Here is a 24237-nt window from a genome sequence, read left to right on the forward strand (position 1 = left end):
CTAACCCAGTGGGATCTGTTCCAAGTTGGGATGTAGGGCAAAGTTTCAAAGACAGATATGAATGACTGAGAACTACATCTTGTTCCAATGGAGGACCATATTGATACTGTTTATCGTTGTTACAGAAGCAAAGCAACGACCCCTTTTTATCCCCCATCCGGACTGAGACTGTGTTCTGTGTCCTAATCCTGTTAGCGGCTCACTACTCACTGGTTGTCAGGGTCGGTGTGAGGGCAGGCACAGGGCTGGCAGTCCTCTGGGGTTCCAGCGGTGGGATCCCCATAGAAACCTGGGGCACACTGCTCACACAGCTCTCCCTGGGTGTTGTGCAGACAGCTCTGGAGATGTGGGAAGACGACACTCGCTTGTTATTCAATGTACTTGTTTCAAATCTACTGCTATTTTGGACCTGAGGCCATGTGGGTGGTGAGCTAGGAATCATTGTGATCTCAGAGGCTGAACTGATCCTACATAACGAGATTAACCTGGGTTAAATGAAGGTTAAATAAACTAAATGAGAAATTCATCAAAACAACTGCCCTAAAGAGATTCTCTGGGCTGCATACCGTGCAGATGCCATTCTCGGGGTGGCAGGAGTCAGAGTGCCCGTTGCACTCACACAGCTCACAGTGGCCCAGGTACAGGCCCCCTCCGGTACGAGTGTAGCCAGGGGCACAGTCCTGGTAGAGAGAGAGTTACAACTGTCATCACACATCACACCGTGGGCTTGACACTCTCAGGGTGGGTTTCCTGGACACGGAGCCTGGTCCTCCTTCGAGCATGCTTTCTCCAGGAGGCAAAAAATTTTAAAGTCTGCTGACTGTTCAAACATACATACATTTACGTTTGAGGTTAATTAGTCAACATTGTCACTTGTGGCAGAGTGAGAGAGAGAGAGAGCTCCTCTTACCTGACAGGAGAGTCCCTGGTAGGCGGGCGGGCAGCGGCACTGCTCAACCTCCAGAGCCTGAGCCAGGCCGCTGTAGTTGGGCACGGCCACCTCCATGCTGACCTCGGAGATGCTGGAGGACCTCATCTCTGTGTAGTAGGAGGCCCGCACCAGGATGTCATCCAGGTCAGCCAGCACCATCATCAGGTGCTCCCTAGTGGCAGGCATGCCGTCTGGGCGACGCCAGTTCTCCTACAGGGCAGGGAGATGGGAGTTACTACTATTGTATCACCAGGATGCTAGTGTGACCTGTGTCAATGAGGAACGGATGGTAAAGGTTGCAATCAAATCCCCATTTGAGGACTGTAAAGATCGCAGCTACTGTATAACACTGACCTCTCTGAAGACGAGCTCAAACTGGCGGGACTCTCTAGTCCCCTTTCCCCTCTGCCACAGCTGGCGAGACACCAGGGTGATGTCATTTCCCTGTGGGCAACAATGACAAGGGCAACCCGTGGCAGGTGAGTGTACAACGAATTGATGCAACAGCAGTACACGTTCATAACTTGTGGGGTCCTGGGTGTGCTATGGAATGGATGCAACAGCAGTACACGTTCATAACTTGTGGGGTCCTGGGTGTGCTATGGAATGGATGCAACAACAGTACACGTTCATAACTTGTGGGGTCCTGGGTGTGCTATGGAATGGATGCAACAACAGTACACGTTCATAACTTGTGGGGTCCTGGGTGTGCTATGGAATGGATGCAACAACAGTACATGTTCATAACTTGTGGGGTCCTGGGTGTGCTATGGAATAGATGCAACAACAGTACACGTTCATAACTTGTGGGGTCCTGGGTGTGCTATGCAATGGATGCAACAACAGTACACGTTCATAACTTGTGGGGTCCTGGATGTGCTATGCAATGGATGCAACAACAGTACACGTTCATAACTTGTGGGGTCCTGGGTGTGCTATGGAATGGATGCAACAACAGTACACGTTCATAACTTGTGGGGTCCTGGATGTGCTATGGAATAGATGCAACAACAGTAAATGAGATTGAAAGCTATGTTAACTTTGGTGCATACTTACAATAATCTGAACATCAGCGTCTTCGATGGCTGTTCCTCGCTGGCCGGCTACATAGGAGATGGTATACTTCAGCTTCCCACCATACGAGTTCACCTATTGTAGAGGTGGAGATAAATACATTTAGGGCCTCTTCTATTAGAAATGTGTCTTTCTATAAGAGCAAAAAAACGTGAAGCGATCATAGAGCACATGATGTATTACATTTCTCTCAGACGTTCATCTTCTCCAGTAAAAACGGAGTCATGCTTGACCTCCCACCACTTGGAGAAGTGTCTTAGTTAAACAGGGATCATGAATCAATAAGTGCTGTACACTACACAGGGTTGTCTGGCGGTGCCGCCCTGCCCTTCATTTCCCTTCCACAGCTCTGATAGTTCAGGTGGAGGAATGGTGGGGTGGTTCTGTGGCCAAACGGTTAACCGAAGGGTAAACACCCAGTCAGGGTGCAGGAAGGCTGGGCCTGGCTCGTACTGTTACCTTATCCCCTATGAACTGCTCTGGGAGCTGCCAGTAGAGGGTGTCATCCGGGTGTAAGCTGAAACCTTTGTAGAACAAAGCGTACTGGGGCAGAGGAAGGAGAGCATGAGAGAGCAAGCCAGAGACAGAGCTCAAAAGATACGCAAGGAGAGAGAGAGAGGCATCGCAAGCACAGTAGAGAGGAGAGCAGAGAAAGGGTTTACATTTTGGTCCCCTACTAGTTAACTACTACTTGGTGACAAAGTGACACTCACACCATGCGTTAACTGGCAACCAAAACAACAGCTTCCAGTGTGTATAATGTGAAAATCACAGCTTGTAAAGGTGACTGTGCGACATGTTTAGACCCTTATACAGTATAATTATAGATTACAGATCCAGTGCTACTCTTTAAGTGAAGAACTACAGAGTACGACTTTAACAGTAATTGTGTACTGTGCTTTAAAGAGGAAAATGCCACCCTGCTTAGTCATGGAATTTATGTACATACTGCCCTTTTCAGCCCTATCTTCTCTTTCTTGTTCTTTTGAAAAAGACCCAGGCGGCGATCACCTTGACAATACTAAGGAAAACTGTACAGGATAACCCTGTGAAATATTCACTCTCATGATTCGTGAATGGATGACTTTATGATCAACCTGATCGGTTGTTGATTAACCTTCCTGGCTACAGTACACTGTATGTTATCACATGGAGGGAGGCAGTTTCCTCTGCTTGTGTTTGTCAAGAGCAGGGACATGCAGTCAGACAGTCTGGTTGTCTGTCTGTCCGTCCGTTCATCACTCAGCCAGCCAATCAGTCAGCTCGCCAATCAGTCAGTCTGTCCGTCCGCCCGTCAGTCAGCCAGCCGGTCATCATGTCTACCTGGCTGGAGGCCCCTGCAGGCCCGGGGCCACTGGGAGGACCCACTATGTTCTTGGTCCCCCGCTGTTGAGTCTGTCAACAGGACCAGGCCCAAAAATAGAGTAAACCAGTCAGTAACCACAATAACAACAATGGATGAGCTTAAAAGTTAAAGGCTTGAGTGTTTCTCATAGGGGTTATTTCAGATGTACCTTCTGTCGAGGAGAGTGACCTGGGGAGGCTGGCTGAGGACTAGTAGGCCGTACCAGGGAGGAGATAACAGAGAGGGAGGAAGGGGGAGAGGGGGGCCTCAGGGAGGTACGAGACCCGGCCCGAAACGAGGCGCTGGGGACCTTCCTCTCAGAGGAAGAGGAGGGAGGGAAGGGAGGAGAGCCGGCTGGAAAGTTGGAGAGGATTGCCCAGATCTCATCATCCAGCTTCTTCACTTGTTCCTGGGGGAGAGGTTGGGGAGGTTGGGTGCTCATGAGGGTTTCCCCAAAGGAGACCGCTCACCATGCAAGGTAAGAGACACACCAAGCATTGGGGTCTGGGGTTGTTGGTAGGGGGACATGCTGTGTCATGCTCTTAACCAGATCTACAACCCTGTGGTATGTACACAACTTCACTCACTGGGGCCATTTAACTTCAGAGTTTCTACAATCCTAAAACAGGGAAGTCTTGACGCGAAACATCCCAACACGTGGGCTATTAGACACAACATGTCTCTGCTCTTCAAATTCCAGAGCGCCTCGCAATCCCATTCAGGTCTGTTTGTAATACACGCACACATGCATTTTTACGACACGCATCTGGTAAATGTACTGTCAACGTGCTGCAGTTGCTTTCATGCTGATGTCTACCATGCTACAGTAAATATCCAGTCACATACTGTCTTAAGGGTGGTGGGATTATCTTTCAAGGATGTCATGGCAATAGACATCCCAAAAGGCCATCCATATCAGGGTGTGTGTGGGGGGGGGGCTGGGTTGTACTGTTGTCATTAGATGTGTTGTATGGACATAGCAGTGGGTGGCTAGGCTACAGTAGGAATACCTGGCTAGCTCTTTTGGACCTGGAGGTGCCATTACCCTTCGAGGACATCATCATGTCCCAAACGGACGCATTCCTTCCTCCGTTGCTCCTCTGTCCAGGCGAAGTCTCTCCAGTGTTGTGAATAAACAAGGCTCCCGTGATCACTTTCTAATTCCCAGCGTGGGAGCCAGCGGAAGACTTTAGAACTAACGGGGGACTTGAAGAACTTAAACTGCTGTTCACGACTATCAATATCGGACGTCTGTACAACTCCTCCTGACTCAGTCGCTTCCGTACATCAGAGTCATCCACCGCGTGAATGGTCCATTCAACAGAGTGACGTCTAAGTAACCGATACGCGTAGAGTGTAACCCGCGATGGCATGTGCACCTGAAATATTCCTTATATTACAGAAATGTGTGTATTAGGGCCATTACTGTATGTCGATTGCTGCTACAATGGAGCTGAAACTAGGAACAATTTGAGACCATTGGAAATGCAGGAAACCCATGCATCTCAAACACACAAAACCTTCTACACTCAAGAAAACAAGGGTAATGTATGACGCATTTATCTCAAACACAAATCAAATCAAATCAGTACGATCAAATGACAAATCACACCAATCCTTTGTTTGAATTACAGGCAAACATTTTAGTCATCAATTCTTCACAAAAAAAGGTGTTATTTTTATTTTTATGTGTAAACTGTCGTTGGTGAGGGGTTGGTAAGTAAGCCTTTCACTGTAAGGTTGTACCAGTTGTATACGGCGCATGCAACAAATACAATTTGATTTGATACGGGTCAATCCACAATCATCACCACACAACAAGCACCGCTCTGGTTTACCTGGTGCGCTCGTCTCATACGAGCAAAGAAAGCGTCCTTCTATAGAGTGGACAGGCAAACCAAGAGTAAAAATAACTCAATTACACTTGAATGACGCATAAAGAACCAACATCTTCTCAAGACAAATAATGAAATGCATCCATGTGATGCTTTCTAAAAGTAGATGCATCAACAAACAGTACAGTACTGACTTCTATGGCCAATGCTTTCTGATGAGGTTCTCACGCATGTAATACATGGTAAATTCATGGAGCATACAACCAAACGACAATTTCCCACTATGAGATTGGCCCTCAAACTTAGTGTTTTCTACGATAACTCATTTAGCAAACCCTTTCACAACAAAGACCAGCACAGACATTCAGGCAGAAATTGAGAGAGCATTTAAGCGCTGTTTAGGAGCAGGAATGCTAGAGGATTCCCGAATGAGAAGAAGCCACTTCGCACCATATAACGAGAGAGTGGGAGTAGACGTCGGGACAGCGTTTGTATCGTCTCTGATGGCCACGGTGGACAGATCCTCATCTGGGACTCACCTTATCCCCTTGGAAAGCCTCGGGCAGCTGCCAATAGTGGGGCTCCTGGCCCAGGTAGTCAAAGTTGCTGTAGGAGAGCTGGGTGCCGTCAGTGGACACCTCCACGGTGAATCCGGTGGAGATACGGATGGTGCGCTGACGGTTGACCAAAGCAAAGCCCTGGAGGTTGCCTGGGGTAAAGGTGGATGACACCTGCAGGACACACATGAAGGGAAACCAATCGCACCCAGAGAGACAGGAAAACCATTTATTCAGTTCACTAGAACTTTACTGGCAATTGCGGCAGTAGAACTTTACTGGCAATGTTTGTGTGTTGACTTGCCTATATTCCTTAATTGGTCATTGTCACGTCAAACTCAAACAAACATGAGAGCAGCGCCAGGCTACTCTCAAAGTGCTCTCTTCACATATTTACTCATATATTATTTTCAGGAAGACGTTTGCTAGTTCTTGTCGTCTGGGTACCTGGTCTCTGTCGTGGGAGGAGCTGGAGCACTGCTGAGTGACTCCCATGCAGAAGCAGGACAGGCAGCCATCTTTGTTGTCTGTGCTGAGGTGGAAGGTTCCCTGCTTACAGTTGGAGCAATCAGGGCCCTCAACGTTCATCTGAGACACAATGATATAGTGTGAGAGGTGAACCTACACATACATAGAACATGGACTTGAATGGGAATGCCATTCGAGGGATTATATTTATATGGGACAAACCTAGAGAGATAACAAGTGGATAAGGATATAGGAGGATGTCAATGTGGCTGGCGGTTTTAATGAAAAACATAGAGAAGCCTTGGTTTGCTTACCTTGCAGCGACACACGCCATTTCCATTGCATCCTTCACTTCCTCTCTGATCACAGTCGTAGCAGTTACCTGTAAACATGCCATAGCTGAGCGTTGCACTCAGTGTGCCTTCATTCCACCAAATACTATAATGTACACAGTCGCAATCTGTTAGCATGGTTAACACCGCCCCTGAGGGGATAGAGTTATATTTAATTGAATAATCTATACCTACCATTTAGATCATTGTTGCCAACAATACACGTTTGTCCAAGCTGGGGGTTGCCTGTGTACCCAGCAGCACATCTGAAAAGGAGAACAGCCAACATTTACACTTTAAAGCAAACATTTCCAGTCAAAGAGGACACACACAGGGAAGGAGCAATGGGGGCAGGAAACTGAGCGAGCCGTGTGAAGAGATACGTGATGAGGCTTGTCCTCGCAGCACACTCTTGGCCCAGAGTAGACACATGAACATACACTGCTAGTCAAATACTACGCACGATGTATACACGCTACACAACAGAGCTGTCACATTATTAGCCAACAGCAACAATTTATTCATTGTGGATTTCCATTGTCCATGCACTAGGCATTCCCCAGGTCCCCTGCATTATGGGGGGGGGTTATTTTTTAAACACTACTCACAATCACATAGGGACACATACAGCTTTGCTACACCACTTGAAAATCCACTGACTTTTGAGTATCCCAGATGCAAAAGAAGGCTAAAAGATATGTATGTATTGCCGATGTTGGAGATAGACAAAGCACAGCCAATGCTACAACTCTCAACATGGGTCAAATGTTGAAACCATCTCTCTTCTCATTAGGTTGCTAGAAGATGAACTGAGGAAGGTTGCGTTGAAGTTCATTTTCTATTTTTAAAATAATGTGTCACCAAACCTTGATAAAGACAGCAGAGCAGAGAGAATGAACCGGAGAATTGAAGTCTAAGTGCAGAAAGAGGCATCATATCACATCATGATATAACACTGAGAAGCTAAGAAGAAGCAAGCTGAGGCACTATGTCCATCCACCAAAGCTCTGTCCAGCTAAAGAGCCCAATAGGCCAGGCCACCCTAGGGGAGAGCTACCCTAGCTGCTCCAGTTCTTACCTTGTCACTGGAAGCTCCACGGTTGAACAGCCAACAAACGCACAGCTTCAATGGGACTTTGGAAAAACCTGTCCAGTCTAACTTTACAGTAAGAAGCTAAAATGGTTTTTGGAAACTATCTGACCAATGCATGATGAAGCCAAATCTGGGATATTATTATTATGCACAGTAAGCAAAAAAATAAATAATTTGAAGTACAATCACAAGGCAGCAAGGGCAGAATGAATGCTATAAATACTTAATACACCACAATCACATTTACATACACAATCATATCGATACTCATCCAATCACAATAGCAGATGGAATTAAAACAGATTTACACCTGAACATAGGGACGTCGGAAAGCTTGGGCAAACTCACTTCAAATACTTAACTGGCAGTACTGTATAGTTTACATCAGTGGATGCTGGTGGGGGGAGCTATAGGAGGATGGGCTCATTGTAATGGCTGGAATAGAATTCATGGAACAGAATCAAACATGTGGTTTCCTACTGTTTGTGTGATGTGTTTGATACCGTTCCATTTATTCCAGCCATTACACAGAGCCCATCCTCTTATAGCTGCTCCCACCAGCCTCCACTTGTATACATATACAGTGCATTCGGAAAGTATTCAGACCCTTTCACTTTTCCCACATTCTGATACGTTACAGCCTTATTCTACAATAGATTACATAGATTTTTGTCCTCATCAACCTACACACAATACCCCATAATGATGAAGTGAAAACATCTTAGCAAATGTATAAAAAAATAAAAATAGAAACACCTTATTTGCGTAAGTATTCAGACCCTTTGCTACGAGACTTGAAATTGAGATCAGGTGCATCCAGTTTCCATTGATCATCCTTGAGATGTTTCTACAACTTGATTGGAGTCTACCTGTGGTACATTCAATTGATTGGACATGATTTGGTAAGACACACCTGTCAATATAATGTCCCACAGTTGACAGTGTATGTCAGAGTAAAAACCAAGCCATGAGGTCAAAGGAATTGTCCATAGAGCTCTGACACAGGACTGTGTCGAGGCACAGATCTGGGGAAGGTTACCAAAACATTTCTGCAGCATTTAAGGTCCCCAAGAACACAGAGGCCTACATCATTTTTTCAATGAAAGTAGTTTGGAACCACCAAGACTCTCCCTTGAGCCGGTTGCCCGGCCAAACTTAGCAATCGGCGGAGAAGGACCTTGGTCAGCGAGGTGACCAAGAACCCGTTGGTCACTCTGACAGAGCTCCAGAGTTCCTCTGTGGAGATGGGAGAAACTTCCAGAAGGACTACCATCTCTGCAGCACTCCACCAATCAGGCCTTTATGATAGAGTGGCCAGATGGAAGCCACTCCTCAGTAAAAGGTACATGACAGCCCGCTTGGAGTTTGCCAAAGGGCACCTAAAGGACTCTCAGACCATGAGAAACAAGATTATTTGGTCTGATGAAACCAAGATTGGACTATTTGGCCTGAATGCAAAGTGTCACGCCAGGAGGAAACCAGGCACCGCTTCTCACCTGGCCAATACCATCCCTATGGTGAAACATGGTGGTGGCAGCATCATGCTGTGGGGATGTTTTTCAGCAGCAGGGACTGGGAGACTAGTCACCATCGAGGGAAAGATGAACGGAGCAATTTACAGAAAGATCCTTGATGAAAACCTGTTCCAGAGCGCTCAGTACCTCAGACTGGGGTAAAGGTTTACCTTCCAACAGGATAACGACCCTAAGCACACAGCCAAAAAACACAGGAGTGGCTTCGGGACATGTCTGTGAATGTCATTGGGTGTTCTAGCCAGAGCCCGGACTTGAAGCCGATCGAACATCTCTGGAGAGACCTGAAAATAGCTGTACAGCGACGCTCCCAATCCAACCTGACAGAGCTTGAGAGAATCTGCAGAGAAGAATGGGAGAAACTCCCCAAATACAACTGCGGCAAAAGGTGCTTCAACAAAATACTGAGTAAAGGGTCTGAATACTTATGTAAATGTAATATTTCAGTTTTGTAAAACCTGTTTTTGCTTTGTCATTATGGGGTATTGTGTGTAGATTGATGAGGGGAAAAGAATTTGAATCCATTTTAGAATAAGGCTGTAACGTAACAAAATGTGGAAAAAGTCAAGGGGGTCTGAATACCTTCCGAATGCACTGTGCTTGCATGATTGGGCTAAACCAAATTTTACATGTACAATTTGTCCATATAATAGGGGTAATTTATAAAGTTTAAATGTAATACTCTCTAAATACTGTATGTGTACGTCTTGAGGTAGTCTGACCCACTGGGCTAAAGGAAAATAGCACATAACAACTCCTGTAAATACACACCTTTGAATATGGTAACTGTATATTATTTCATGATGCAGCTTTAAACACAATAACAATGTTGCCTCTACATGAAGAAGTTACTCTCAACTCACGCAGTCCTTTATAAAAAAAAGAAATAATTAGACTTATTCTATAGATACAAATACATACTAAAAATAAGCATAAATATCAGGACCACAAACAGATTCTTTTAGATACATGTTGAAATTTGTTCAAGTTTCAAAATATATATAAAATGTACCTAATAATCAGGGATAATTTTGATTGGAATGGCCAGCCTTCCTAAAACAATGTGAAAAGAACCATCGGAACCATCTTGCTTCTGTTTCTTGTTCTTCTGGGATGATTTTTGATCATTCCTTTGAAGTAGTTTGAGCAGGTCCAGAACATTGGACTGGGGCTGGGCTTTCTTCTTCTGTGGACGTCTCTTGGAACTAGTAGCTTTGACTTTACTCTTCGTTGTTAACCTGGAACGCTTTGAAGAAGAGGCCGTTTTGGTGGGTGCCGACGTGGTGGTGAGAACTTTCTCGGAGTAACTTGTTTTAGCTTTTGACACTTCCTGAACTTCGTGGGACGGTGGAGCCAACTGGTATGAGTCTGGAGCAGTGGTTTCCAAGTTAGGTCTCGAGTTCCCATCGTTTGAGTCGGCTGGTTTCTTGACAACTGTTTCTTTGAGTTTAACATTGGGTTGAACCTTTGAATGAGGTGCAACTGATCTCAAGGCACTGTCTTTTTTATCGTTGCTCCGTGCACGAGAAGCATCCTTTCCCTTTTTAGCAGCTTCATTACGTGACTTGGACACCTGTGTTGGAGGCTTACGTTTATGGGATGGTGGTGCCAGCTGATATTTAGTGTTCTCCAGATCTTCTACAGCTTCCCTTGGTTTTGATTGACGTGTCTGTGTTGAGCGCTTATTAGCGGTCACATGAAGCTTGGCCATCGTAGCCTTTGTTTCAGGCTTTGTCGTACTACGTGGTCTAGTGCTAGGCTTTGTCGTACTACGTGGTCTAGAGCTAGTCCTGGGTTTACTTATGGTAGTATTTTGTCTTGGGCTGGACTTTGAATTGACATTTCTTTTGGTGGATCTAGTTAATGGTTTAGGTTTTGTAGTTTGTTTGACTGTTTTGGTGGTGGACTTATGGGCCATTGTGGCTTTCTTAGCAGGGAGATGGGGCGTGGGTAAGCTATTGGGCACTGTGGCTCTAGTTTGTGACCTGCTGGTTGTGGATTGAGTCCCGACATTGGATCTCAGTGTTGTCATGGTTGTTAATTGAGAAGTCCTGAAGGAGTGTCGAATTGTGGTAACCCTTGGCACCAAGGCTGTGGACACTGGTGGCAGAGCCATCGCCTCCTTAGCAGACCGTGCTCTGTGTCTGACGCGTTTCACCTTGTTCATCTCCTGAGCCAGAGCAGTAAACCCATCTATCACAATCTCCAGACGACCCTCCAGCCTTGTCAGACGAGTTTCCATGTCTGTGTAGCTACTCTCCAGTTCGCCCACCCTCTCCTTCTTCTCCAGGGCAGACTGTGACTGCAGCATCTCCAGCTGGGTGCTGAGATTGCTCTGCTGGCCCCTCATGGCCTGGATGCCCTCCCTGATGTCCAGGGTGTTGCTCTCCAACATGCTGAGGCGCTGGTTGAAGCGGTTCATGTGGAGCCTCATTAGGAACTGGAAGCTGTGCTCTCTAACCTCAGGGCTGGGCGTGTTCAGCGATGGAACCCTGGGTGGAGTCCTATTCAGGTGGACTCGGACCATGTCAGCTATGGGGGTGGTTGTGGTTGGGTGAGTAGGAGTCGTAGGGTGAGTGGGAGCGGGTGGGCGAGTGGTAGGGTGAGTAGGGATGGTAGGGTGAGAGGGTTGGGTACGGTGGCTGGTAGTGGACAGTAGGCTCCATGTGGGGGTGTATGGTCTTTGGCTATAATCTGTGTCCTCCCCTTTTTCCTCATCTGGCTGTTGGCTGTATTCAGTGTCCTCCTCTTTTTCCTCATCTGGCTGTTGGCTGTATTCAGTGTCCTCCTCATCATCATCATCATCTGGCTGCGGACTATAGTCTATCTCCTCCTCCTTCTCCTCGTCTGGCTGTGGGCTGTAGTCCATCTCCTCCTCCTTCTCCTCGTCTGGCTGTGGGCTGTAGTCCATCTCCTCCTCCTTCTCCTCGTCTGGCTGTGGGCTGTAGTCCATCTCCTCCTCCTTCTCCTCGTCTGGCTGTGGGCTGTAGTCCATCTCCTCCTCCTTCTCCTTGTCTGGCTGTGGGCTGTAGTCCATCTCCTCCTCCTTCTCCTTGTCTGGCTGTGGGCTGTAGTCCATCTCCTCCTCCTTCTCCTTGTCTGGCTGTGGGCTGTAGTCCATCTCCTCCTCCTTCTCCCCGTCTGGCTGTGGGCTGTAGTCCATCTCCTCGTCTGGCTGTGGGCTGAAGCGTGTGTCCTCCTCCTCCTCCTCCGCATCATAATCCTCCTCCCTCTCCTCCTCATCTCCACTGCCCTCTGGCACCACATGTTTCCTCAGGCTAAAGTTGAACACTGCCTCACCACACCCGGGCGGGAGGAAACCCTCATAGTCCTCTTGCAGGTACGGGTCCACACAACTGTCTTGTTTTCTTAATGATCAAAACATTAAAATGAGACACAGGGCAGGGTCAACTTATCAAAACATACCAAATGTTTGTCTACCCCAGTCACCTCATCGTCATCTTTGCACATCGAGTAGCAAAGAGTCGTCAAACAGACATGACATTAGAAAATAGATTTATGCCTTGTAGAGAGAATAATGTCAACATGGCCCAGGCATAAACACTGGCAGTAGTCGCCCACAGCTTCTAAACATTTTAACAAGCAGCTAAAGCAGGAGACTCAGAGAAAGTTCTGGCAAAGCAATCAAGCTAAGGCAAAGGAGAGAACGCAAAAGCCATGTGACATAAGGTTTCCTCAGGACACAACTACAAGTCCAGACACGAAAAGACTTGGTTTCACCACTTATTACTTTTCTTGTTGTAAAAGCCAGTAACACAACTCATTATGACACATGTAATCCCATGGAACACCAGACCCATTTTTAAAACAAAAATGCCCATTGATAAACACAATGTCCGTTTGCCAAGCGCATTAACACAACCCAGATATTGACCGCTCAAATAGCATGAAGAGCAGTGCTACTGCGGAGACCAAACCCGACCCAGAGAATCCTTTACTAACTAACTGGAATGGGTGGCGTTGGTTTGAGATTCGCTTCTCCCACACCACTCCACGAAACACTCGCATATCAATCATGACTGGTGGGAGAGACTGGTTTGAAAGAGGGATGCAAATCGGACAGACATGCTACTATACCCGTTTTAATAAAGGAAACAAAATGGGTGCCAGACTAGTCAACTCTGCTTTCCCGTGCTTTGGCCAGCCCAGCATCCCCAGACCACTGACCAGTAAGGCTGGAAGGGTTAGGTGGAGATGGAGCGAGTCTTACCTTTCGCAGCGCCGGCCGGTGGAGCCAGGGGGACAGTTATCACATGTCGGCTGACCGTCCGCATCCTTGTAGCAAGACAGAGAATACCTGCAGGCAAGGACAATACTTTCATCAGTGTAAACCAGTAGACAACCCTACTCTGCATTGTAAATAACAAGGTGATCGCTGACACAACAGTGCGAACTGCATGGCCAGTCAATGACAGATCAAATGTCTTCACAAAGAGCAGGTTGACCACAGAATGAACTTTGATCTCTATGAGGTTGACCCATCAGTTAAATGGAGTGTTTTATAAGTAGATGAAAGATGTTTTTTGAAGACAATAAGTCTGGAGGTTGTTCCAGAGACATTGATCCATCTAAAAGGTGTAGTTCTGTTCTGAAGAGGGGTTACCAATTTTTTTCACTCAGGGCCCCACTTCCAGCATTGGGGAAAATCCTGCGAATAATCATGAGGATTTTGCAGGTTTAAAGCTTATTTCCTACAACTCTACACATTTTGTCATTTGGTCCAAAGAAAATGTTGCAGTTTTAAAGCACATTTTCTTGTAATTCTATACATTCTGCTATGTTTAATGTGTATTCATGTGATATTTGAGTGACAAAAAAAATTACAACAATATCTATGGGCTAGAAAACCTAATCCTTCCATTCCGCACCTCGCACCCCACAGTTTGGGAACCACTACTGTAGAGCATTGGTTCTCATCTGGTTTTGCCTTGGGACCCAATTTAAACCCGGTTGTCTCAGTCACAATCCAATATTAACATTGCCATTTTTTGTTGTTGTATTTTTTGTATTTTACCCCCAATGTCGATATTGTCTCATCGCTGCAACTCCCGAATGGGCTCTAGAAGTGAAGGTCGAGTCATGTGTCCCCCGAAACATGACCCGCCAAACCGTGCTTCTTAACACCCGGCCGCTTAACCCGGAAGCCAGCCGCACCAATGTGTCGGAGGAAACACCATTCAACTGACAACCGAGGTCAGTCTTTGGGCGCCTGCCAGCCACAAGGAGTCGCTAGAGAGCAATGAGCCAAGTAAAGTCCCCCTGGCCGGACGATCCTGGGCCAATTGTGCGTCAACCTATGGGACTCCCGATCACGGCCAGTTGTGATACAGCCCGGGATCGAGCCCAAGTCTGTAGAGACGCCTGTAGCACTGCGATGCGCAAGGGCCGAAAACTACTTTTAATACTATATTTTTTAAGTAATTGCAGCAATTCTTCAAGCAGATTCTTGATGAATAATAATAATTTACAAGGTCACTAGTTTGAGACCACAAAATCAGCCAAATCCACCGGAATAGAGCTGCTAATATCTCTTAATACTGTGATTGAAGAAAAATTGTACAGAGATTAAAATATTTAATGAGTTTCTACCACTTTCAAGCTGTTTTTTAGTCATCTAGTATAAGTTCAGACCGGAGTAGTACTTTTTCATTGAAATAAATACTCAGAGACACTCGACCCAAATTTAGGTCGCGGCCAACCAGAATTGCTGCTGTAGAGTACATGAGGAGGAGTGAACTCACTGGTTGCTGGGGGAAGTGCCAGGGCAGGGGCAGGACTGACAAGCCTGAGGTCCGTCCGTCACAGGGTTGCCGTAGAAACCTGGCAAACAGTGCTCACACCTTGGGCCGGCCGTGTTGTGAAGGCATTGCTAAAAAAGGGAGACACATGAGAGGGAAGATAGAGAGAGTGTCGGATCCATCCATGGAACAGTGAAATCCTATTATGAGCCCATGTGTGTTCGGAACCTGTTTCCACATGTTGGGATTCGCCATGAAACCATTAGCGCATTCTATAGCAGACTTCAAAGCCAAGTGCAGCTGTAGCACTGTACTACTGGCATACAGTACAACCGGAGGGTGGAGCGACTTACCAAGCACGCGCCTGTCTCCAGGTCACAGCCGCTGGCGTGGCCATTACAGTCGCACCTCTCACAGGTACCCAGGTAGAGCCCAGAGCCTGTACGGGTGTAGCCCACATCACACTCCTGTATAGAAACAGATTGAAAGACATGGGAAAACAACACGGGCCCGTGGAGTGAAAACAACGCATGCAGCACAGTTGACTGTCTTGCCGTTCCATTACAGCTCTAAGAGTCCCACTCTGTGTTTCTTTCCGAGACGTCTGCAGTACCACGGAACAAAGTGAGCACACTGGAACTTTACAACTCGAAGAGGTAACAGAGGAGGAACTATAAGATCGGGATGTACAGTACATTGATTTTTGTGGTATGTGTGTGCTGTACCTGACATGATGGACCGTTGTAGCCCTGAGGACAGGCACACTCCTCCACTTCCAGGGCCCGTTCGTTGCCTGTGGAATGTGGCACTGCAATGTCCATCCGGATGTCTGAGAGACTGAACAACAGACAGCGACACAGGTGAGGCAACAACAACAACAACAACCATAACAACATCAGCCACATGGGTGTTTACAGTAGAGCCTACTGAGAGCTGTTTCCTAAACGATTCTTAAGAATCCTAATCATGTGGAATCATTCGGAGTGAATCTCAACAAGGCACCTGGTTCGGTTTTACCTGGTCTCAACCATGTTGACAGCGTAGGTGGCTCTGATCATGAAGACTGTAGTATCAGCCAAGGCCATGAGGAGGTGCTCACGTGTGCAGGGCTGTCCATCAGCACGCCTCCATGCAGACTGGAGGAAACACAGGGAGAGAGAAATGAAGCTCAGTGCAACACTGCCATGGCAAACTCAGGACTGGAGTTGGGATTATAGCCATAATTAGGTAATGGTAATCTAATTAGGTCATTTGAACAAGATCATCAACGAAGACAACATGGTATTGTATGTTGATGTTAAGATTACAAACAGTTAAGAATCTGTCAAAAAATAAACACTTGAGCACCTGAGTGCACACACACACACACACACACACACACACACACACACACACACACACACACACACACACGGTGACCCACTTCTCTGAAGGTGACAGTGACAGTGGTGGGGGGGAGGGGCTTAATCTGGGAGAAGTGTTCCAGGAAGATGCCGTTGCCTTGGAGAACCACGTCTGGCTGTCTGTCAATCACCAGGGAGCGTTGCCGGGGCTCGTAGTGCACAGTGTAGCGCAGCTCCCCGCCGTAGGCTGTCACCTGGCAACAACATGTCAGAAAGAGACGTTCAAGATTCTAGAACAACCATTCTCTTAACTCTACTGGACAGTGGAAATGTATTTCACTCCATGAGACTCATTTAAATCACACCTTGCTTCCAGAGGGAAGACTACTCAGTCAAAAATAAACGTGGATGACAGTTTCTCCTGTCCCTATAGTCTACTCTCAGGGTAAGAGGAGAAATATATGCAAGTGTAAAAAAAAAGAAAGAGTCAAAGCCTCCAACCACTCATCTCTCCCCTTGTCTCTCATCTCCCCGTCTTCTCTCTCATCTCCCCGTCTTCCCTCTCACCCCTCCCCGTCTTCCTCCTCTTCCCTCTCTCCACCGTCTCCCCTTATCTCCACTCGCTCTCCCCTCTCTCCCCTTGTCTCCACTCTCTCCCCTTATCTCCACTCTCTCCACTTATCTCCACTCTCTCCCCTCTCTCACCTTATCTCCTCTGAAGCTGTCTGGTAGGACCCAGTAGTAGATGTCCTTGGGGATGTCAGAGAAGGAGCGGTATACCACCTCCGAGGAGCCTCTCTGAGCGATGCCGTCTGTGATTGTTCTGGTATTGGCTCCGTTGGAGAGGGAGAAGAGCTGACCATTCACACCGCCACGGACCTGGGGGACACAAACACACTTTAGACCCATGACACCTCTCCTCAAAGTACAAGCTAAAAGGGTGCGGGTACATTAAGACAGGCTCAATGCACTGCTGTGGTTTGGGACGTGCTTGTACATTCCTTGTATTTCCTGACCCCTAAAGTGTCTGCACTACTTCTCCCATGAGCTGCAGAGCATGCTTCTTCAACTCACAGTGCTAACACACTTGATTCAGCCAATCGTCAAGCACCATGATGAGCTGATTATTTCAAAGTGCACTGGTCCTTCACACCCAGTGTATCTCCAGGACCAGAGCTGGAAACTCCCGGCTTGCAGTAGAAAACGGTTTGTCTGTTGGCTGACTGTTAAGAGTCAGTATAGTATGGTTACTCCCTTGTTGTTGCGTGTACATTCCTTTTTATTTTCAGATCCCAAAATGTGCCCCCCCCCCAGTCCACTAACTCCCATGCCCTATAGAAGTTGTGTGTGTGAGTGCTAGTAAGGCCGGGCCACTGACCTGGTCTCGGCTCCACGTGGAGCTGACACACTGCTTGGTGACGCCCATACAGAAGCACTGCAGACAGCCCTCTGGGTTGTCCCCTGTCAGGTGGAAGGAGCCGCTCTTACACTCGTCACACTGCGACCCCGCCACGTTGGACTGCAACACACAGAAAACATCAGCCACGCACATCTGCCATGAAACCCTGGCTGTCCGACCGGCTCATCAGTCACTGTCTGTAATCGTAAGGGATGACTGTACAATGGCAGCTAAGCTAAACGGGCTCAGGTTTATGACTGCCTCTATGAACTGACAATGGTGTTCAAGTGTCGGTGATTGAGAGTGTACTCTTCTACTATGGCATATCAAAACTTCTACATCTAATATAAAGTACAGTAGGCCATAAAGTACAGTAGGCCATAAAGTACAGTAGGCCATAGCAACGTAGTATGTTACCTTGCAGGCGCATGGTCTGCTGTTGGAATTCACTGTTCCTCGAATATCACACTTTGAGTTTGCTGAAGGAGGGAGGGAGAGACAGAGGGTGGGGAGATGGATCAACACCTGGGGGTGCTCCACCAACTCTAACCCTTTCACAATCACTCGACATACCAGGCCAATGACCACACCTTCTCAGCAGGTATGATTGATGTTAATAATTACACTGGGTCAAGACCAGGGCTCTTAAAGGTAAAGTAGGACATAAAGCATGGCATGCACTATAAAACAGAGGCATAATTTATATGTACACATGTCTCTGTAAAACTGCCCAGGTGAATAACTTTCCTAACACATTTAAAGCCTAAAAATGTACGCCACTCCCACCCAAAAAAAACAAGAAACACTCACGGGTTGTAAAACATTTGCCATTGGGCTGCAATGGGTTACCCTGATACCCAGCTGCACACCTATGGGGACAAAACAAACACTTCCATCAACATCTTTTATAACTATTCCATATATACTGAAGCTAGCATTTCTTTAAAGAATGGGGTGAAAGGGGAAAATGTCACTTCCTTACTTTTCACAGCGACGGCCGGTGTAGCCTGGCGCGCAGGCGTCGCACGTGGCCTGGGAGTCATGGTCCAGGAAACAGGTGTCGGAGAACCTGAGGAGTCACAAATAAACGTCACAGGATTTGGACATTAATATTTACAGCTGCCAGTTAATGGGTAGCGAGAGGGGTCACAAGTTGACAACACCAGCAATGAATGAATAAGCCCAATGCTCTTCTGGAGTGCTTAGTGAATCTACCCAATATGGACGTAAACCCGCTGTGTGAAAAAGCTCTTTCCATCTCTCTGTCTCTCTCCCACGGTGTGTTTGTGTGTGTGTCTGTGTGAGTATGTGTCACACAGGCTCACACAGGAAAGCTACTCTGAAAATATAGCTAACCAAGCTACCAATTATGTCACACTGGAAGAAGTTAAGCTACACTAAAGTTACCCTTAAGAAAAGTATAGTTACTTAACTTAAGATACTTTGAAAAAGTAGTTCACTACATCCCAAAATGATCATATGTAAATCTGAAATGTCAGACTGCAAATCACCAGAACAGATCACTATGTGGTGATATGTTAACAGAATGTAGAAACGTGCCTATTAAACACACAAACTTTGTTTCAAGTGAGAATTAGGCAGGTCTGATGCCGAGAGAAAAAAATAAAAAAAATAAAATAAAAATTATTGCCTACTTCTTGCAAAAAAAGTAGTATGTAGTTCCAGTAGTTAGCTACACCGCAGCATGGCAAAAAAGTGATTAACTACTGAAAACACTACCTAGATTTGAATTCAGTTCAACTACCGCCAAACTACTGGAAAAGGTAGTTAAATTACTATTCGAACCACATGTAGTTCACTACTCCCCAACTCCGGGTGTACTGTGTGTGTGTGTGTGTGTGTGTGTGTGTGTGTGACACCTCATGGTGACCCCTCACCTGCGGGATGTCTCAGTGTATGGGCAGGGACAGGGCTTGCAGTCATCGGGGCGACCTCGCCTGGGGTCACCGAAGTAGCCTGGTCTGCACTTGTCACACTGAGGACCTTCAGTGTTGTGCTGGCAGCTCTGATGGAGGGAGAGGAAGGTAGTTCAGTTACTGCCTCTATATTATGTACACGTGTCCACAGGTCATTAAACAAATAATATGCAGCAAATGACTGGTACTTTTGAAAACAGCTACTACAGTCAGGTTAACAATTCAGCCACTGACTGTGAGAGCCACCAACTCAATGCGTTTGCTAGACATTCGCGACACTTGCAACAGATTCAATTTACAGTTGAATGACATAGAGGTCGAATACAACTTCAAAGCTTTGACATTCACAGCCAGGCTTTAGTATAATGATAACGTTGTGTTGTGAGGAGTCCTCACCAGACATTGTCCACTGATGGGGTCGCAGGCGCTGGCGTGTCCGTGACAGTTACATCCAGCACAGGATCCCAGGAAGTTCCCCCCAGACACACGCTCAAAGCCAGTGGAGCACTGTTCACAGGACAGTCCTGAGTAGCCAGGGGGACACCTGGGAGGAACACACACCATGGAAGCCATTACTACTGTCCACAGAAACTATCCTACAATTCAAACACAATACAATACAACGCTATGCTAATTTATTTACTGTATACCTACAGTTGCAAGAACTAAAAGATTCTCAGCACTCCTCCTCTTTTTTGTCACGGTTTAAGTCACTTTTTAGTGCCTGTGACTCTATGGAGCGATAATAAACAACATCTAATTCAAATCTTAACCTCGGCTGAAGTCAGTCTATGGGATCTCACCTGCACTCCTCCACATCTTTGGCATTGTCATGGATGTTGTACTCCACAGTGGTGGTGTCCATGACGATGTCGCTGAGCGCCACGCTCACCATGTGGTTGTCGTAGACGGTGCGGATGCTAATGCTCTCCAGGCTGGCCAGCGTCATCATCAGGTCCTCACGGGACACCTGGCGACCCGACGAGTGCTGCCAGTTGTCCTACAAGAACACACACAAACCATCAGAGGTCAGACATTGATCATGATCACACACGGCCCAGAAGGCTACATTTAAAACAATGGTCATTAACTGCACCATGGAAGGTTTAGACAGCAACATGTCAGCCAGTATAGGATCATAGATAAGACGTAGACAAATGATCTTAAACCACTGATCTTATACTGCTGGGATCATTAATTAGATTCAGCAGACTTTTTTTTCTACAAATCATTTGTGGACTGCAATTTGACTGCAAGAAAGCCCAAATAGATCATATTTGACTAAAACATAATCATTTCAAACCTTGCTTACATTCGTATACGATCACATATTGTATATCTCTATTATGTGTGGGAATACCTTGGAACACATTTCCAAAATTCAAATCACTTGCAGTTGATTTGCTGGTATTTATACAGTCTTTTATGTCTAACAATAAAAAACAAATGTGTGTTTCGGGGAGGGTCCACATAAAATCGCCCTTGGGATAAATTTGGCCCGTGGGCCGCCAGTTGGGGAACCCTGCTATACTGTACAAATAAGGACTAGAAACAGTTACATTGTTTTGTTCATAAACAGCTTGACAAAGTGTATATGAACCAAACTAAGCTAAAAGTGGGGTGGTTGTTGGCAGATGGACCCACCTCAGTAAACTTGATCTCCTTCTGGTTGACCTCTCTGGAGGGGGTGGGGTTGCCCCTGCGGTAGACCAGTCTCTGACCGTTCCCGGTCAGGACCACGTCTGGTTTCTCCTCAGGCTCAGTCTCGCCACGGGCCAGCGTGTAGCGCACCTTGTACTTCAGGGACCCTCCATAGGAGTCAATCTAAATAAACAGACATTCCGCCACCGTATTCATTTCATAGTTATATAAGCCAGACAAAGCTCAGACGAAGGCTGTGAGGCTGAAACGCGAGCCATTAATAAGAGTAACACAAGCAGTGTGGGGGAGCGTCTTCCTTTGAATATAACTTAAACACTTCTGACACACTTTCTGTGTGCTGACACTTTTAGATGTGCATTTAAATGTCTAATTCATATAGTAGTTATCTTGCTGGTGTAAGATCATTTCAACATGATGTCAAGGTGAGTCATTGGAGAGACAAGGGTTGTGTTCTCCTGCTTAGAGGTTACTGATGCATGCCAAACCATACCAACGCCTGGATAGGCCACATCCTATGGTATAGCAGTATGGTGCCTGACGTGGCATGCAACCATTGGTTGATGCATGCAACGCCTAAACAGGGGAACACGGCAAAAGTAGTGCAGAGCAGGAATTGATGTCGTGATGACGCCGCACCTTGTTTCCCAGGAACTGGCGTGGCAGCGTCCAAAACGAATCGAGGATGAGGAAGCGCCGTGATAGGTCGACGAGCTGGAACTCCTCTTCCTCTGGGTTGATGAGGAGCTGAGTGGAGGAGAGAGGAGGGGTGCCCGGCCGAGAGGGGTAAGTCACGTTCACTCCTGGAGTTAGGGAGGGAGGCAGGGAAAATTAAATAAGAGAGTTTTCTCGTACCAGTTATGACATTCATTCTATAAACAAACATTTTCATGCTTATTACCTCTTAAATGGGGAGCCCATTAGATTTGTTTTATTTAATTCAGTCTGGTATGAGAACGGTAGCCTCTATCTGCAAAAGCAGGGTGTCTGCAGAAAGCTTGGTTATCTTAGTTATTGATCAGTGCCTTAAAATCTTTGGTGTGACTTACTACCATATATGGGCATACAAATCTATAAGGGCAGGCCCGAGCCAATGACCTCATTTCAAGATGCCTGCTACCTACATTCCGGTTAGCGTTGTGAAGCATAAACTAAATAAACACAGAATACACACCGAAAGACACCGAAAGCCGGGACTCCTCAGATCATGAAGGTGGTCTTATTTGTCTGCCTGTGACCTACCGTTATTGATCTCCAGCCCAGAGAGTCAAAATGCTTATTTTACACAACGTTTTCACCAAACAGCTTCCAAGGCAAGCTTCCATTTGGTCTGTGTTTGAGCTATAGCTACATGGGGGGTATGAAATGAATCCTTCGGTTGATAGGAATCTAATATGTGTGACTTAATGGCAACATCAAATGTCCACCGAGTGACTATATCTTGGCGCATGAAAAATATGATGTTGCCTGCTTACGAGCCGAAGGCATCCATTACACAGGGGATTGGCTACTACACCACCTTGGCAGTCTTGTAGACAATGAGATAGGCTGTCCAGGGATATGCAGTTGACCTGGGTGGGACAAAGCACGGCCTAGAACATTTAATGCGTACTATTGAATACTTTTTGTATTCGGCGCATGTGACAAAGTTTGATGTGAACTATTGCTACCCGGCTCAGAGATGAGTTGCATAGAGCACGCTACATTACATTGTAAACAGATTTTATGGCTTTAATTTCATTGCTTTAGCATAAAAGATGGCTTCTCAAGGGAGAAAAAAAGGTGGGGGGGGAGAATATTGAACAGGAGGCTAAAAAGAAGGCAGCTATGAATAAGTATACCGTCATAGAAGCTTTGAATCTAATACTGGTCGGACTCGGATCAGGGGAGCGATTTGGACAACGAGGATTTCGACTCGGCTGACGAAGATTGCCTTCTAGAAGGATTGGATCCACTTTAAGGATTGTATTCATGTCTTTATATAGCTAATCCACTATATGTAAGTTGTCTGCTTTTTATAGTTTGAATTTATCAGAGCTGATTGCAATACAGTCTGCTTTCTAACACCAACACAATGTTTGAGTGAGGTTGACATGGTAGAAATTGTTTTTATACTGAACAAATAGCATTTAGGGATTGCAAATATGTAATAGCACTAGAATTATCTAATTTACAGACATATACCACTTTGGAGAGGTTTAGGGACACATGGAAGCGTCCCGTGACCACACCCGACACCACTTACTAAAACATCTGCCCATTTCTAGTTGTTAGGTCTATCAAACCCATTTCTTTCCCTTCTGATATTGTTCACATGTTATGGAAGCCATCTGATGTGTGTTTCCAGCTCTGGTCATCAATAATTCACTTATAGCTTTGTCAATGAAAGATGACTTCAAAAACAACAAAAACAGTGTGTGCTTGATCTTGTGTGTTCTGAACTATGTAACCCCTATCTATCTTCTGATCATTTCCTCATAATCTCCCAGATGTCTTATTTTCAGATATACCACGTTTCCGCATGCCAGAATCATGTAATTACACATAGCAGTTACTTTTGGGCATGTCTATTTAGGCGGAAATCTACACTTTGCCATTACGTTTAAGAGGTTAAAGACCTTGTTTATGTTCAGTAAAATCAATTACAAATGTCTCGAGTTTTTCGCAAAATGTTTAGTTCAGAGAAAATGACATCATTAGCATTAGTATTCGGTGAAGTCCAGTACCTTTGAAGTCGTCCTCGTCAGTGAAGCGCAGATTGATCTGGTTTCGGTAGCGTCCAGTGTTCCCACAGTTCTTGGTGATGCCGAAGCAGAAGCAGGAGATACAACGACCCTCCACACTGAAGTGACCGTCGGGACAGTTTCCTGGTGACGATGAGAGAGGATGACAAAACTGAACGAAAGGACAGTACGGTGCAAATAGAAGACATTAAACAGACAGAACAGGCAAATAGATGCAGACAGACATAAC

The 24237-nt window shown here is 46.2% G+C and overlaps 1 protein-coding gene across 4 annotated transcripts in view; it reads right to left on the reverse strand.

Moving 5' to 3' along the window:
• Positions 1 to 24237, reverse strand: part of hspg2 (heparan sulfate proteoglycan 2) — a 168127-nt gene that overhangs the window by 57455 nt on the left and 86435 nt on the right. For all 4 annotated transcript variants that reach the window (XM_064957386.1, XM_064957387.1, XM_064957385.1 and 1 more), the window contains exons 13-38: positions 23991 to 24131; positions 21904 to 22067; positions 21250 to 21429; positions 20409 to 20605; positions 20002 to 20149; positions 19567 to 19694; positions 18651 to 18737; positions 18479 to 18537; positions 18086 to 18147; positions 17648 to 17788; positions 16975 to 17148; positions 16350 to 16523; positions 15944 to 16062; positions 15652 to 15763; positions 15280 to 15393; positions 14930 to 15057; positions 13399 to 13485; positions 6738 to 6808; positions 6525 to 6592; positions 6190 to 6330; positions 5725 to 5916; positions 1988 to 2080; positions 1286 to 1375; positions 911 to 1141; positions 567 to 680; positions 211 to 338 (exon numbers count right to left, since the gene is read on the reverse strand). In XM_064957386.1, the coding sequence (XP_064813458.1) occupies positions 211 to 338; positions 567 to 680; positions 911 to 1141; positions 1286 to 1375; positions 1988 to 2080; positions 5725 to 5916; positions 6190 to 6330; positions 6525 to 6592; positions 6738 to 6808; positions 13399 to 13485; positions 14930 to 15057; positions 15280 to 15393; positions 15652 to 15763; positions 15944 to 16062; positions 16350 to 16523; positions 16975 to 17148; positions 17648 to 17788; positions 18086 to 18147; positions 18479 to 18537; positions 18651 to 18737; positions 19567 to 19694; positions 20002 to 20149; positions 20409 to 20605; positions 21250 to 21429; positions 21904 to 22067; positions 23991 to 24131 (3343 nt within the window). The remainder of the gene's footprint in view (positions 1 to 210; positions 339 to 566; positions 681 to 910; positions 1142 to 1285; positions 1376 to 1987; positions 2081 to 5724; positions 5917 to 6189; positions 6331 to 6524; positions 6593 to 6737; positions 6809 to 13398; positions 13486 to 14929; positions 15058 to 15279; positions 15394 to 15651; positions 15764 to 15943; positions 16063 to 16349; positions 16524 to 16974; positions 17149 to 17647; positions 17789 to 18085; positions 18148 to 18478; positions 18538 to 18650; positions 18738 to 19566; positions 19695 to 20001; positions 20150 to 20408; positions 20606 to 21249; positions 21430 to 21903; positions 22068 to 23990; positions 24132 to 24237) is intronic.

This window comes from Oncorhynchus masou, chromosome 33 (genome assembly GCF_036934945.1).
Source record: "Oncorhynchus masou masou isolate Uvic2021 chromosome 33, UVic_Omas_1.1, whole genome shotgun sequence".
NCBI lineage: Eukaryota > Metazoa > Chordata > Actinopteri > Salmoniformes > Salmonidae > Oncorhynchus > Oncorhynchus masou.